Genomic DNA, 14828 nt, shown 5'->3' with positions numbered 1-14828 from the left:
TTTCTGGAGAGGATAAAACACAAGGTAGAATGCAGCATACACAAAACAATTATAGGAAACTACTTTTAAAATGCACTTAGAGACCAAAAAGAGCCCTTGAGAATTAAAAATATGTCAAGGGAAACAGTAAACTCAATATGCATGTTGGAAGCAAGGTAAGATCTCCTAGGAAACAAAATCTCCCAGGGAGGGAAGGAAGGAAGGAAGGAAAGAAGGAAGGGAAGAAGGGAGGAAGGGAGGGTGGGAGGAAGGAAGGAAGGAAAATTTATGGAGTGCCTTAGTTTGTTTCGGCTGCTATAACAGAAATACCATATACTGGAAGGCTTATAAGCAACTTATAAGAAATTTATTTGCTATAATTCTGGAGGCTGGAAAATCCAAGATCAGGGCACTGGCAGATTCAATATCTGCTGAGGACTAGCATCCTGGTTCATAGAACAAGCCCCATGTTGAGTGTAGAGATTACTTAAAAAAAAAAAGAGAGTATGAACAGCTTTGGAAGTCTGACATCAATATTGTTGACAGCTGGAAGAAAACAGAGCAATTGCTTCAAAATTCTGAGCAAAAATTATTTTCAGTTCAACTCCCAGACAAAATCAAGACAAGGGTAGAGACAAGGGTAAGAGATGTTTTTAGATAGACAAAATCCTCAAATTTTACCTCCTGCTCATACTTTCCCAGTAGTGGACACTGGAAACGTATCTGGCACAAGCAAGAGGTGACAAGAATCCTCAGGAAGATGGAGCACCTGGGTGGCTCATTTGGTTAAGCGTCCAACTTGGGCTCAGGTCATGATCTCCAGGTTCGTGAGTTCGAGCCCCGCACTGGGCTCTGTGATGACAGCTCAGGGCCTGGAGCCTGTTTCAGATTCTGTGTCTCCCTCTCTCTCTGCCATCCCCCACTAATGCTCTGCCTCTCTCCTTCAAAAATAAATAAACATTAAAAAAATTTAAAGAACCCTCAGGAAGACAATGGAAGGAGATCTCAGGAGGAATGGTTTGCAGGGACCTAGAGGCAACCAGTCCAGATTGAAGCAGATCAGTTTATGGCTGTGTTTTCTCTGAAAACACTAAAAGTAGAACACCTGTTGTCTCTAAAAGTATTGAGAGAGGATTTCTATTATTTGGCAAATATTTGAGGTGGAAGCATAATGTGTACCCAGAAAATCAAAAAATTAACAGAAAAGACAATTTTAATCCCAAAGATGATGAAAACCATAGTATACTGTGTGAGGATTTACATGTCATAACAATGTAAATTCTTGTTTTAAGATTTGTAAAAATGTTTATTTAGTTATTTTGAGAGAGACCGCGTGTGTGTAGGGGGGAGGAGCAGAGAGAGAGGGAAAGCGAGAACCCCAAACAGGCCCCGCACTGTCAGCCCGATTCCATGAACCACAAGATCATGACCTGAGCCAAAATTAACAGTCGGGTGCTTAACCGACTGAGATACCTAGGCACCCTAACAATATAAATTCTTAACAGTTGTTAAGACAAAATTATAACATAACCCTCTTGGGAGGTTGGGAGGGAGGAGATTTTATGTATGGTGGGCAAGGATGTAGGTAAAGGATGGATAATTTTTCCATTTGGGGAAGACAGCAGATAGAGAAAGATCAAGAAGTAGCAATATAAGCATGTCATTTAGAGGTATGACTACCAAAAGACATAGCCAAATGAATTAAAGTCGGTTGCTTCTGTAAACGAGGAAACGGTAGAAGGTACTGATGGCAAGAGGCTGCTGTGTTTTTGCAAAGAGCTTTATAAAACATTTACTCTAGCAATAAATGTATACTTTCAGGAAAAAATGAACTCAAAAGTAAGTAGAAGGCCACTGCTTGTGTGAAGGGAAAGCGCCCCTCGTTCCCCATGTTGACACTACCTGGGCTGCTAGTCTGTACCTTTACAGGGCTGAGTTGAGGAAAGGGAGCCCAGGCTGAAAGAAGAGGCAGCCACGTGGAGCAACTGGAAGCACTGGCATGGCAAGAACGCAAGGATTGTCCAGTGTATTCGTTTTCTAGCGGTCATAACAGATTACCACGAATTTAGTGCTTTAAGACTAATTTACAGCTTTACATGACAATTTTATAGTTCTGTAGATCAGAAGTCTGACCCAGGTCTCGCTCAACTAAAGTCAAGGTGCCCCTAGGGCTGCCTTCTCTTCTGGAGTCTCTAGAAAATGATGTTTCTTTGCCTCTTCCAGCTTCTAGGGGCCTCCCACATTTCCTGGCTCGTAACCTCCTTCTTCCAGCCTCACAGCCAGTAACAGCACGTCAAGTCCTCCTCACGTCACACCACTCTGACCTAACCTTCTGCCTCCCTCTTCCACTCTTAAGGCCCTCCATGATTACACTGGATCCCCCCAGGGAATTCAGGAGAATCTCTCATTTAAAGTCAGTTGATTAGAACCTTAATTCTGTCTGCAACCTTGATTTCTCTTTGCCATGTAACATGACACATTCATAGATTCCAGGGATTCGATGTGGAAATCTTTGGAGGACCATCTATTCTTACCATGATTTAACACACCTAGGGACAGAATGGACAATTCAGAAGACATCTGGGCTTCACGCATCTTTCTAGTACTTCACCTGAGACAGATTCCCAATTCCCACTGATGTACCGTAAGGTAACCAGCCAGAAAGTCCCGAGGGGTAGATCAGTGGTTGTGTGCTTTAAGGGGGAAAAGTGGAGACAACTCTAGATGGTGTACAAAAGAAAACTTTGTAGTGGAGAAGCTCAAAAGGACCACATATTTGCTGAACTATCAAGAGTTAGACCAAATATTCTTCAAAAAGCATAGATAGCCAATCAATGGCAGTCAGAAAAGTGACAAAAACAAAACAAAACAAAAACACAGTAAGAGGAGGACTGTGTCATCCCACAGACAAATGGGGAAAGATTTGCCACTTCTCTCTGATATCTCTATCCCCAGGCTTAGAGAAGTCAGAACTTTTAGGAGATTTAGGCGCATGAATCTTGTAAGAAGAAAGTACCACCACCAAGCTACTCGACTCTATCCTTGAAGAAGAAGAGCTTTGAATTCATACAATATTGATGCTGCAGACTTGATTGGAATCTTAATAAACAAAAGTGGCTGGAAAATTTATAGACTCTGACAAAGATTCAGTAAGAGATGGAAAAAGTAATTTATAGCATAGTAACTATTGAGGACAGTTCGGGAAAAATTTTTAACTTATATTCTTACCTCTATGAGTCTATATTCTTCAACAACCTGTTACAAGTATATGAAAATCTGGAAAGCCAATTCAATTTGTATGTCACTTAGATTACATTAGCTCTGGGGAATACAATAGAGAGGAACATGATGTCCCTCAAGTGAGCTGAAGGACCATGCTCTTTCCTCAGGCCCTTATTTCCAGCAATGGTTCTCTTTAAAACTATATTCTTTAAAATGAAAGAAGTGGGGTCCAAGCTAAAAGCAGTAAAATTATTTTTCATTTTCTAAGCAGCAACAGAAAGACTGGTGCTATTATAAATACAACCAATGAGTTCATGCCTTCATGATATTCAAGTATATAAATGGAAACAACATTTTTCTTTTCAAAGGTAAAAAAAAAGGTAGGAAAAAATCAGGGAAGTGATTTGCTTGTGCAATATAAACTATTTGCTCTGCTGTCATAGTCAGTCTCTTTACCCTTACTTATCTACCTCTTCAACCCACTAAAAAGCCTTCAGGGATGGAGCAACATCTCAAAGACTGATGGAAGGTACAGGGTAACATGTAGTGAGGTGTTTCAACTCTAACAGTGGAAATTCATGTATTTTTCCTCTGAAAGACTGTAGAATAATTATTTTAAGCTTATTTATCTTGAGAGAGAGAGAATGAGAGAGAGAGAGAGAGAGAATCCCAAGCAGGCTCCACGCTGTCAGTGAGGAGCCCAATGGGAGCCTGATTAGGAGCCACATGGGGGCCAGACGCTGGGCTTGAACTCAGGAACCATGAGATCATGACCCAAGCCAAAATCAAGAGTCAGACGCTTAGCTGACTAAGCCATCCAGGCACCTCTAGAATAATTTTTAACATTCAGTACCTAAAATAGCAAAAACATGATCAATCATAACACAGTTCACTCTATCGATTTTCTCTGTTTATTTTATACTTTATATTCTCTCTCTCTCTTTTTTGATTTTTGCTCTGTGTAGGAGACACTTGTATTACTCACTGTTTGTTTCTCTTTTCCTTCTAGGCACACTGGAGAGCCAATGGGTTGGAAGTGAAGTGATATATGTCATGTCTGTATGGAGATATTTAATTTGACAGTACAAGACACATCAGCACTCTCCTTCCCTGAAATTGTGAAAACACGTGTTGAGAAGAAGCCAAAAGCTCCAAGCAGCCTGGATTGCCAAACAACCACATTCAAGGTGGCTATCCCGGAGAGTCACCTGAACCCTAAACTGGCTTCAAGTGAGCAAAAAATAAACTTTTGTCTGGCCAAATCACAGACAGTTTAATTTTTTGTTATTGTCGTTACTGTAGTATAACCTAGCTCATCCTGACTGATATACTCACTATGCATAACCTATTTCTCTATTTTGGTGTTAATTTTAATTTGCACTTATCCTTAGGCATTTCTTCACATTACTAAACATGCTTGATCACCCTGCAAATTTTGATTTGTCAGATATACACATAGACAGAGGTATAGGCATAAATGTGATGAACAACCAGTTTCTTTGGAATATAAAGCTGGCAGGAATCTTGTCAATTCAGCTTGAGCCACAAGTCCTCACTAGGTGACATGGGAAATACTGGGCTACTGCTGCTTGAGATAGATGCTTTCCTAGGACTGACAACGCAAAGTACATTTACGCACTGGAATCAGAGGAATTCCATTTTTCATTCCACTTCCACAACCACAAGTTCTTTGATTCTTAGTAATGCTAAATTCTTGCAGCCTTGGAAAACATCTGCAAAATGGGGGGATGATATATCTAATTTGTGGGGCTTGGACATAATTAAAGATAATGTAGGCAAGAATATTTGGCATAGAGTTAATAGTCAAGAGGATAAATATTGCTGTAAATATATTATGCTTTCTGATGAGATTTTGGAAATTTACCAGGTGCTAGGGGCTTGGGGGAAGGAAACAAGGTTCTCAATGGTACCCCTTTGTTCTCTAGTCTCCTTCCCTTCAACTCTCCTGTATTGATTTCCCAAATCTCTGTAGGGATTAGTTCCAAATGTATCTACTTATGTAACTGAAGAGAAACACAGGCCAATATGGCAGTTCGTGCTTATCCACAGGCGATATGCACCAAGACCCCCCGTGGGTGCCTGGATAGTGCTGAACCCTATATATGCTATTCTTTTTCCTATTATAAACATACCTATATAAAACATACCTGTATAAAATAAAGTTTACTTTATAAAGTAGGCACAGTAAGAGAAACAAGTAATAATAAAATAGAACATTTACAACAACAGACTATGATAAAAGTTATGTGAATGTGGTTTTGATCTCTTAAAATATCTTATTGTGCTGTACTCACCCTTCATGCGATGATGGGAGATGATAAAATGCCTGGGCGAAACTAAGCGAGGTAATGACGCAGCATTCTGACGTAAACTTAGGCTTCTATTGACGTTCTGCCGATTCGTCAGAAGGAGGACCATCCATCTACTTCTGGACCGCGGTTGATAGCAGGGAACTGAAACTGCAGAAAGGAAAACTGCAGATAAGGGGGAGAAACCGTATTCTTCTCAGGCTAATAATAATGTTATTTGGGCAAACAGCACATTTGGATTCCTGGAATGGCGTTTACCTCTCACGTCGCACATTGTTTATGTTATTGACATTTGACATGGGACAAGGTTTGTAAAGTATACTATGTATCAGGAAAGCAAAGTAGGATCACATGTCCAACCATCTAAGGCACCGGTCTGAGTTTGGTAAGGGATTACTTGGCATAGAATCTCTTGATTTTCTTCAGGGTGTGGCAGTGTAGGTTAATAATTAAGTATATGGGTTCACACCCAAGGTCTGTCACTTACGATTGATGTGATTGGACAAGTAATTTTGCCTCAGTTTTTTTTTTTTTAGTGAGACTGGGAAAATGGTAATGTTACACACATCGTTTGCTGAAGTCTTAAACAATTATAAACAGCGCCTTTAGAACAATGCTTGGCACGTAATTGGTGCTATGTTAGTGTGGCTGTAATTACTACTGTGGTACAAGATTTCAGTATAGGTTGATCATTAGTTTTCTAGAACTCTGATTTATATTTATACCAGCTTCTTAATTGTACATTATCTGTTTGAGTTATAGCCTTTCTTATGAGAGTAACGAATCTAGCACATGAGGTGTTCTAGGCCTGTTAGCCTGAATTCTAAGTTCTAAGTCAAGACAAATATGTTATGAGCAGTCTAAGTCTGTTATCAAGGGAGAGGGGATGCCTCCTTAGTCCGAGGGTCTAGGTTAGTGACCAGGAACTGAAAGGGAAACATCAAAGGGGCTCTCTGGAACCCTGTTAGAAGCAGACAAGAGAAGTAGCCAGTAGCATTTGCCTGAGAGATGCCCTTCTTTGATAAATTAGTTCACATATTTAAACATTTATTAATCACAGAATATGTGCCAGGCCCACTGATTAGGTGAAGAAAAAATGGTAGAAACAAGATGGAATTTAAGAGTAAGCTGTGGAACATGACTGATTACACTGGGGGAGTGAGGAACAATGGCCAAGGAGACTTCTCAGGTTTTGTGGACCCTAGAAAATACCATTTGGGGAGGAAGGATGAGTTTTTAGCTTCAGGTGCACAGTATTTACAAGGCTATTAGAGGGACGCCTAGGTGGCTCAGTCAGTTAAGCATCGGACTCTAGACTTTGGCTCAGGTCATGATCTCATGGTTTGTGAGTACATGCCCCCTATTGGGCTCCACGCTGGCAGTGCAGAACCTGCCTGGGATTCTCTCTCCCTTTCTCTGCCCCACCCCAGCCCTCTCTCTCTCTCTCAAAGTAAATAAATAAACTTACCATTACAAGGCTATTAGAATATGATTTTTTTACCTTTAAAGAGCACTATAAATGGAATAAGGAAGGCAGAAACTTTAGTGGTTTGAGAAAAATTGGAAGGTGAGGAAATGGAGATAATGACTGTGGTCTATTCTTACAAGAAAATTATGAAAGAAGACATACCTGGTACCATAATTATATAATGAGACATGTGGTCAAGAGAAGGATTTTTTTTTACTGGAAAAATATTTTAATAGCTTGGTGAGAAGAATAAATTGGGAGAGAGAGATTCAGAGAAATGATGGAGCATTGACTCCAGAAGACGTGGGGGGTTCAGATTAGGTTTAGCAAAATAAGGAAAAATCTCATTATCTGGGAATAGAGTAAAGGAAACGTTATTTCTACAAGGGAAGGGAAGAGATTTGTTCTGGGTCCCTTAAATCAAGGGGATGGCAGTTATAGAGATATCATATTTTGGCTAAAAATAAACAAAGTGGTTTTTAATGTCAAAAATATAATAGATCAGGGGCACCTGGGTGGCTCAGTTGGTTAAGTGTCCGACTTCAGCTCAGGTCATGATCTCACGGTTTGTGAGTTCGAGCCCCGCGTCAGGCTCTGTGCTGACAGCTCAGAGCCTGGAGCCTGCTTCCGGTTCTGTGTCCCCCTCTCTCTCTGCCCCTCCCCTGCACATGCTCTGTCTCTCTCTGTCTCAAAAATAAATAAAACATTTAAAAAATGTTTAATTAAAATATGTATATAATAGATCACGTAGAGTGGTTTTACATTATTTTTGACGGTGGATAGGCAAGATACAGCTAAATGACCATTTATCAGAAATGTTTATGCATTTGAAATACAGAAGCTCATTTGAATGACCCAATCCAATGCTGATTTTCTGATTTGTAGAACTTATTTTACACATTAGCTTTCTACTCTAACACCATCTTGGACAGTTTTCAAAGACCTAGAGAGCAGACAAATATTGATTTTAAATTAAGCTTGTTGAAAGACTTTAAATCCCATGCTTGCCTCTAGTAGAACAAAGAGAAGTGCATTTTCACCTTTAAATGGCAAGGAAAAGAAAGTAGCATTTAGGTTTATTAAACCAAAATTTGGTTATGTGGGTCTTTGTAATACAATACAAATTTGAAGAGATTCTCTTGGAACTCATTTGAATAATGGAGTTCAGATAATAGTTGTTGGGGTAACAGAAAAATATGATTATTCTGATTCATAATGGAGAGTTAGTGAAGTGGGGAGAAGGGAACCAGATGTGTAGATATTGAAATATCAGTCACTATCTTATCACCAGGACAATGTAGAAGAGGAATCGCCTTTCTATTCCAAAGAATGCAATTCTCCTAGTACAACGAACACCTATCTTAATACAACCAACAATTAACAATATAGCACATTTCTGACTTACATTGAAGATAGTCATCCACAAATAATCTGCAACATGTATGGTTATTTTAGTTATAATTTTAATTTTTAAACTTTTTTAAAATGAAAATATATAAAATATGAAAAAAGATTATTCTTCTAATATACACAGGAAGAATTATCCTGAGTCTTGTACTATATTAAGTATTCCTGACATGGACAAAAAATGATTCCTACTTTTTTGTATTTTTAATACAATTTTAATCACTGAATTATATACTTCACATATAATAAGAGTAAATTGTTTTATAGTCAATCATAACAAGACACGAAAAGGCAAAGTATGTAATATGCTATGGTTTTCTCTTAATCATAATTATGCTTCTTCAAAATGGACTCTAAGCTCTGGACTTACACATGGAGGATGTTCCCACCAGTTTTATGCCTCACAGCGGGGAAAGGCAGTAACAGGCCATCTAACTAAACTCCTGAGGGCCGTTGGGCAGGTAGGAAGTAATTGCTTTTTAGGTAGAAAGTTACCAGTAGGACAAATCCAAATAAAAGTGTTGACCATGTTGCAGAAAGTAAAATTACTCTTAACTCTTGTCAGAAATTTCACTACAAGATGCCATGAGTAGATGCCATTGTGTCAACCAGAGTGAACAAAATTTGTTAAGTACCAAACACAAGATGGATCTATCCTCAACAATGTAAAATTCAGGGTTTCGAGAAACATGAGAACTCCTTCTGGCAAACATCTTATAACTCCAAGAACTGTATTTTGCTTCTAAGCAAGTAACATTACTTTCTCAACCTGTAAATATTTAAGTGATCTAACCTAATAACTTCTATTCAAATGACAATGGATAAAAATGTGCAATAATGTATGTGAGCCAAACAGGAAAACAACTTGTTACTGCCATAGTATAAGAAGTAGAGATATTTTACTTCCCCTTTAATTCCATGTTTTATTTAGTGACTGTACAATATTCTGTAGTCTCCTAGCACTTCCACTGAATTTATGAGCCAAATAGATTCTGCAAAGGAAACATTCTGTTTCTCCCATGTGCACCTAACTGTATTCATGTTAAAGATACTTTGGAAATAATTTGTAGAGTAAGGAAACTTATGGGAAACTATGGACATTTCACAACCTCAAATGATGTATCAGGCAATTCCCAGACACACCAAAGTGAGATGGTCAGCTTCAGTAAATAAAAATACAAGACACCCAGTTAAGTCTGAATTTCAGATAAATTTTTAAAAATATAAAAAAAAATTTATAAAATTTTAAAAATATAAGTGTGTTCCAAACTTTGCATGAACTGCACTAAAATATTAGCTTGTACTAAAAAATTATTCATTACACAAAAAATTTATTCATTAAATTTAGTGCCTCATAGTGTACTAAAATTATTTTGTACTAAAAATTATTCATTGTTTATCTGAAATTCAAATTTAACCAGGCATGCTGTATTTTATTTGGCAATCCTCCACAAAGACATTTTGTAGTATCAATGTCTTTGTCTCCTATTAGACTGAGTCCCTTTATGGTAGGGATGGAGTAATTCATATTTGAATAGTCAGCCCTTAAAGCAATGTCTGATACAGAATAGATACACAATAAAAATGCATTGCACGAATGAATGAATGAATGTAAAGGATGAATTTTAAAGAACTGAAATAGATATAGATAGATATAAATATTTACTTTATAGCTTATTCTGTTGGCATAGTTCAACAAAACAACTATTACTGGTACCGTCAAAGAGTGAAGCCAGTTTCAGCCCCCCCACCAGGGTTACCTCTGGCCAACTGCCATGAAAAACAGCACACCTGTTATTCTCTTGCTGGCTACAGCTGGGGCCATGCAGAAAATGGAAATGGACGCAACCTTCTTCTTGCCCAGCTGAAACTTTGGTTACACTTGAGAAAACAACAGCTGTGGACGAAAACCAAGATGAAGACCCACTGGAAGACCCAAATCTTCAGTGGGATATTGAGGAATTCAAGAGCTTCAGGTGAAAAGTAAAGAACTCAAGGGCTTTCTCACGAATTGCCCCTGGCTGTGTCTGGATGCAATTCACTCTAAAATCCCAGATGAGACTCTCAAAAAGCATGTTGTCCATTCAGCTACCCAACTATCATATTAATTGTATCCTGTTTTGTTATCGTTTGGGTGGAAAAAAGTATTCTCCCAGGAATGTGCAAACCTCTGCATATAAACACAAATTCTCAGGACTGAAATGTGATTGACATGATAGGCATATCATAAATAAACTTTACCAGCATGTGCGTGCGCACACACACACACACACACACACACACAGAGGTTATAAATATAAAATATATTTTATATGATATGTATTATAGAATACATATTTTTATATTTATATCAATCGATGTATGAATAAATAAATAAATTTAGACTGTGAATGAAACCATGTGGTTTTAGAGGTTTATAACTAACTCACAATGGCTAATGTATTTGGACTATGATGTGTGGTAACATGTCTCCGAAATTATCATGACCCTCAATAAAATTGGGAAATGTGAGATACAGTATGTTTTTGTTGTTGCCACCCTACTGATATGTTCTCATCTCCCACACCTGGCCTATTGCAATGACCTAATTTTCTAAGACCTGACCTCCAGAGCCTCCCACTCCATCACCCTTCCCAGGACTCTCAGATCCACGTTGGGTGGTCCTCAAAGTCCATTTTCCATTGTTGTCACTCAGTCACATAAAGTTGGTTGTCATTCTTCTCCCCATACAAACCTTAATAGCAACTTCACTACTCCCCAAGGTGACTTTTGTGTCTTCCCAGGTGGATGACAATCTTTTTTAATATGGGAATGGAATTAGCAGAAACCACAGGATCCACCTGCCCTTTTTACCAGGGTAACTTTGACTTCAGCAGTGCCTTTGTTTTGTGATCTAACACAAAAAAGTGACTAGTCATGTAATTTTTTTGACCAAGTGAGGGGAGTTAGGATGATATTTATTACCATTGGATTACTCTGGCAGTCTTCTGGGGATAGACTTGATAACTGAGACCTCCTGGAATACCATACATGCCCCAGAGCAAACCAAGCTTCTAAACAGCTGAAGTTCTTCTGTGGTTCTTTCTTGCTTATTATTTCAGGTATAAGCTCCTCCACTAGGAAATCAGTGTTTCCCGTACTTTGACTCCACTCAATCTGCTCAAATTTAATTCACATTGTTTTTATAGTACATGACATCTGCTTTTCATTTCCATCCCACCTCTTTGTATATCATTTTTTCCCCGGCTAGTCCTCCTCCATTAACTACACATCTCTAGGAAACCTCTGCCTACTCCAGCCCATGTTAAACACTTTCTCTAAGCTCTCAGTGCGTTTCTAGTTTATATCTACACTTCTTGCTAATGCTAGCAAAAATTTTCTTCCCAGGTGGAAACTCACATGAGCAATAATCAATTCCCATAATAACTTACAAAAGTTACAGCATTTCTATTCTTATTCATGGGAAAAATAAGATCAAATGTCAATTTATCAATATTGATATGTATTCCTGAACAAACTTTCCAGATAGATTGGAAATTTGTTATTACACGGCTATAATCAATTCCTTAAGCAACAGCAAATTGCATCATTAGCTCTGCACATTTAATCTAGTGTTGAGAGGTTGTGTATATTAGTGAGAACTGGTAGTAATACTCAAAATACATTGTGAACCCTATTTTGTACGTGATAATCTTTCTTGAAATATTTAAGCTAACACTATTTTTGAACCAAGAACAGGACACGGGAGTACACACTGCACAGATAACCTACATCAATGGTTCCTAAAAATACAAGGGATAATTCCAGAACTTGACTTTCTGTGCCTTAGAGTGGATTCCGAAAAGGCTCCAAATTGGGTCTCATGTAGTTAGAAAAGCGTACTTACACCTAAAGGATATATAAAAAACATCTGTGAAAAGCATACAAATGTTCAGGCTCTGGGCAGTCTCACAGAGGATACCAGTTGCCTTATCTTTTCATTTAGGCTTCGAATTAATTCCAGCAAACTTTTAGAGTACACCTACTATTTTTGCCTTTGTGCTAGGAGCTCGGCCAGAACAGTAAATAAGACAAACTCCCTGCCATCAAGGAGCTCACAGTCTAGTTACAGAAACCACCATAGAAACACGCACGTACAGCGTGACATTTCCAGCGCGGAGGGAGCAGAAGGTACGTATTATATTTCTTTTGTATACCCTTCAAACGAGCAATTAAAATAAATCTTTCCGGGCGACCCTGTGAGAGGAGGCACTTCGGTAGTTCCGTGCGGGAGGAACATTGCAAGATTGAAAGTTCCCCCAAGCAGCTGTGCACAACACCACAGTTTGATTGGAGCCCGGGGAGGGGGCAGGGTCTCACTGGTCACAATCATGGCTGGAGATTATTTGCAGTCAACTGCCCTAGAGGTAATGGGGTTTGGAACTACTTTGGTGATTCGGTAAAAAAAAGAAAGAAAACGGAGAGGGGGGACTCAGCTTACCCAGGAGCCCCCACCACTTGCTGATTGGACCCACTTAGCATCTGCAGGGAGGACAACAATGAAATGAAAAACATTTCCAGGGGTGAACCCCACGGGTCAATCTCCGGCTGTGCGGGACAATGGGGGGTCTGGCCTCCTCTTCTCTTCCAAAAGGATGAAGGAGTCTTAATGAAGAGACATTTTCTCCGCGAAGATTCTAAACCCCAGCGGGTTCCACTAACTCCAGAGCAGCGAAGCCACCGGCAGAGGCCGGGGGGGAGGGGTGTCGCTATGTGAATCGCCACTCTGAGACTCGGGCCCTGAGGGAGAGCCGCGTCCCTGCGCCCCTCCGCCCGCTGCGCGCGACCCCGGGCGGGCTGCACGCTCCCAGCGGCGCGCTGCTGCGCCCCCGCCCCCGCCGAGCCGCGGCGCGGCGCGGCGCGCACACCCGGGCCGGAGCGCGCCCCCGGCACACAGGCGCCGTGCGCTCGGAGCGCTCAGACCGCGGCCGCAGCCGGCCGAGGACAGCAACTCCCGCGCGCCCGCCGGCATGCGCCTGGGCTAGCGGCTCCCGGTTCCCGCGACCACCGCGCGTCCTGTTTACGATTATTCCCGTCTCACTCCCAGTCTCTCTCTCTGCTCGCTCGTGCTCCCTCTCGCTCTCTCTCGCTCGCTCAGACACACTCACATACGCGCACACACACAATCTCCCACCAATCTATACGCCGGAGGAGAAAACATTTCCGTCGCGCCCCCTCCCTCTCCACCGCAAGAAGCTGAGCAGCCGCGTGGTGGGGGCCCTCGGAACGTCTGGAAATGCTAATCCTAAAGCGCTTTCTCGCCTGTATCCAGCTCCTCTGTGTTTGCCGTCTGGGTGAGTGATCAGACCTCGGTGGGGTTCCATCTCCGGGATCGTGTGGGACACTGTTGGGGGGGGCGGTTAGAGCCTTAGATACTTGCTGCCTCCGCCGCCATCTAGCAAGGAGGGAAAAGGCATGGTGGAGCCCACGGGGTCCACGGCGCCGCGGCGGGTGTTCAGCGACGTGGGAGAGTGTGCCTCCTCCCCACCTCGCACCTCTGCCACCTTCCATCCGCCCTCGGGGATGCGAGCTCCGTCCGGAAGAGAGAGGCTCGCGGTTCACGGTCCAAGTCCGCCGGGCTCTACTCTCTCCCGTTTTGCAAAGTGTGTAAAGAGCCTTCTAGGTACACGTAAGAGAATAAAACCAAGGTGCGGGGCTGCGTACTAGATCGCGTTTTTGCTTTTAAGTTCATTATGGACTTGAATGAAAAATACACACACACACACACGTCTAAAAGGTAGTAACAGGAACAAGCACCAACCTGACTTTTCAGTGTTTTCCAGTACTTTTAATTTAGTCACATTCAAGTCTGGGCAGTTACCTTAAAAAAAAAAAGTTTCTATCAAAATTTCTGTCATCGTCTACCACTGCTGCCAAAGTCAGAGGAAAGCTGCAGGTTGATATATTTATTCATGGATTCATCTTTCATCCACCACCTTCCAGCTTATACATTCAATACTGAAATTACATTTTGAAAAAAAAAATGTATTTACCTGGGATGCAGATTCAAGTGTTCTAGTCATTTTCCAGAAGAATTGTTAAGATTGGGTGTTTACATTTTGTTTCAAAAAATCTTTTTTCCTTCATGAAGATTTCCTATTATAATGGACTATAATAGGTTTGGAGGTATTAACCTGAAAGTCAGAAAAGGTACCTCGGTTTGTGAATACACATATTTTACTCTTTTCCGTTAGAGGATCCCATTTTTTTTAAATTTTAGATTGTTCATTATAGAGTAGATACTAACCTACATTTTTATTCAATTGATGGTGCTGCTCTTGGAATGGTAACCTTTACAAAGAGAAATCATTTTCATGTTCTAACTAATGAGAATTACATTTCAAATATGGTGATAATTGCCAACAGCCCCCCCCCCCCGGTGA

At 40.6% G+C, this 14828-nt stretch overlaps 1 protein-coding gene and 1 long non-coding RNA gene across 6 annotated transcripts in view; one reads left to right on the top strand and one right to left on the bottom strand.

The window, feature by feature from the left end:
* Positions 1 to 4306, bottom strand: part of LOC147583087 (uncharacterized) — a 209648-nt gene extending 205342 nt beyond the window's left edge. The window contains exon 1 of the long non-coding RNA XR_015242812.1: positions 4187 to 4306. This is a non-coding gene — a long non-coding RNA (uncharacterized LOC147583087). The remainder of the gene's footprint in view (positions 1 to 4186) is intronic.
* Positions 4307 to 13329: 9023 nt separating this feature from the next.
* The window catches only part of PTPRZ1 (protein tyrosine phosphatase receptor type Z1), a 186676-nt gene continuing 185177 nt past the window's right edge, over positions 13330 to 14828 (top strand). For all 5 annotated transcript variants that reach the window (XM_086691441.1, XM_086691458.1, XM_086691447.1 and 2 more), the window contains exon 1: positions 13330 to 13739. In XM_086691441.1, the coding sequence (XP_086547567.1) occupies positions 13682 to 13739 (58 nt within the window). In that variant the 5' untranslated portion in view covers positions 13330 to 13681. The remainder of the gene's footprint in view (positions 13740 to 14828) is intronic.

Source organism: Puma concolor, chromosome A2 (assembly GCF_028749965.1).
Source record: "Puma concolor isolate L17-30 chromosome A2, mPumCon1.1.hap2, whole genome shotgun sequence".
Taxonomy (NCBI): domain Eukaryota; kingdom Metazoa; phylum Chordata; class Mammalia; order Carnivora; family Felidae; genus Puma; species Puma concolor.
This window is presented reverse-complemented; position numbering and strand designations above follow the sequence as displayed.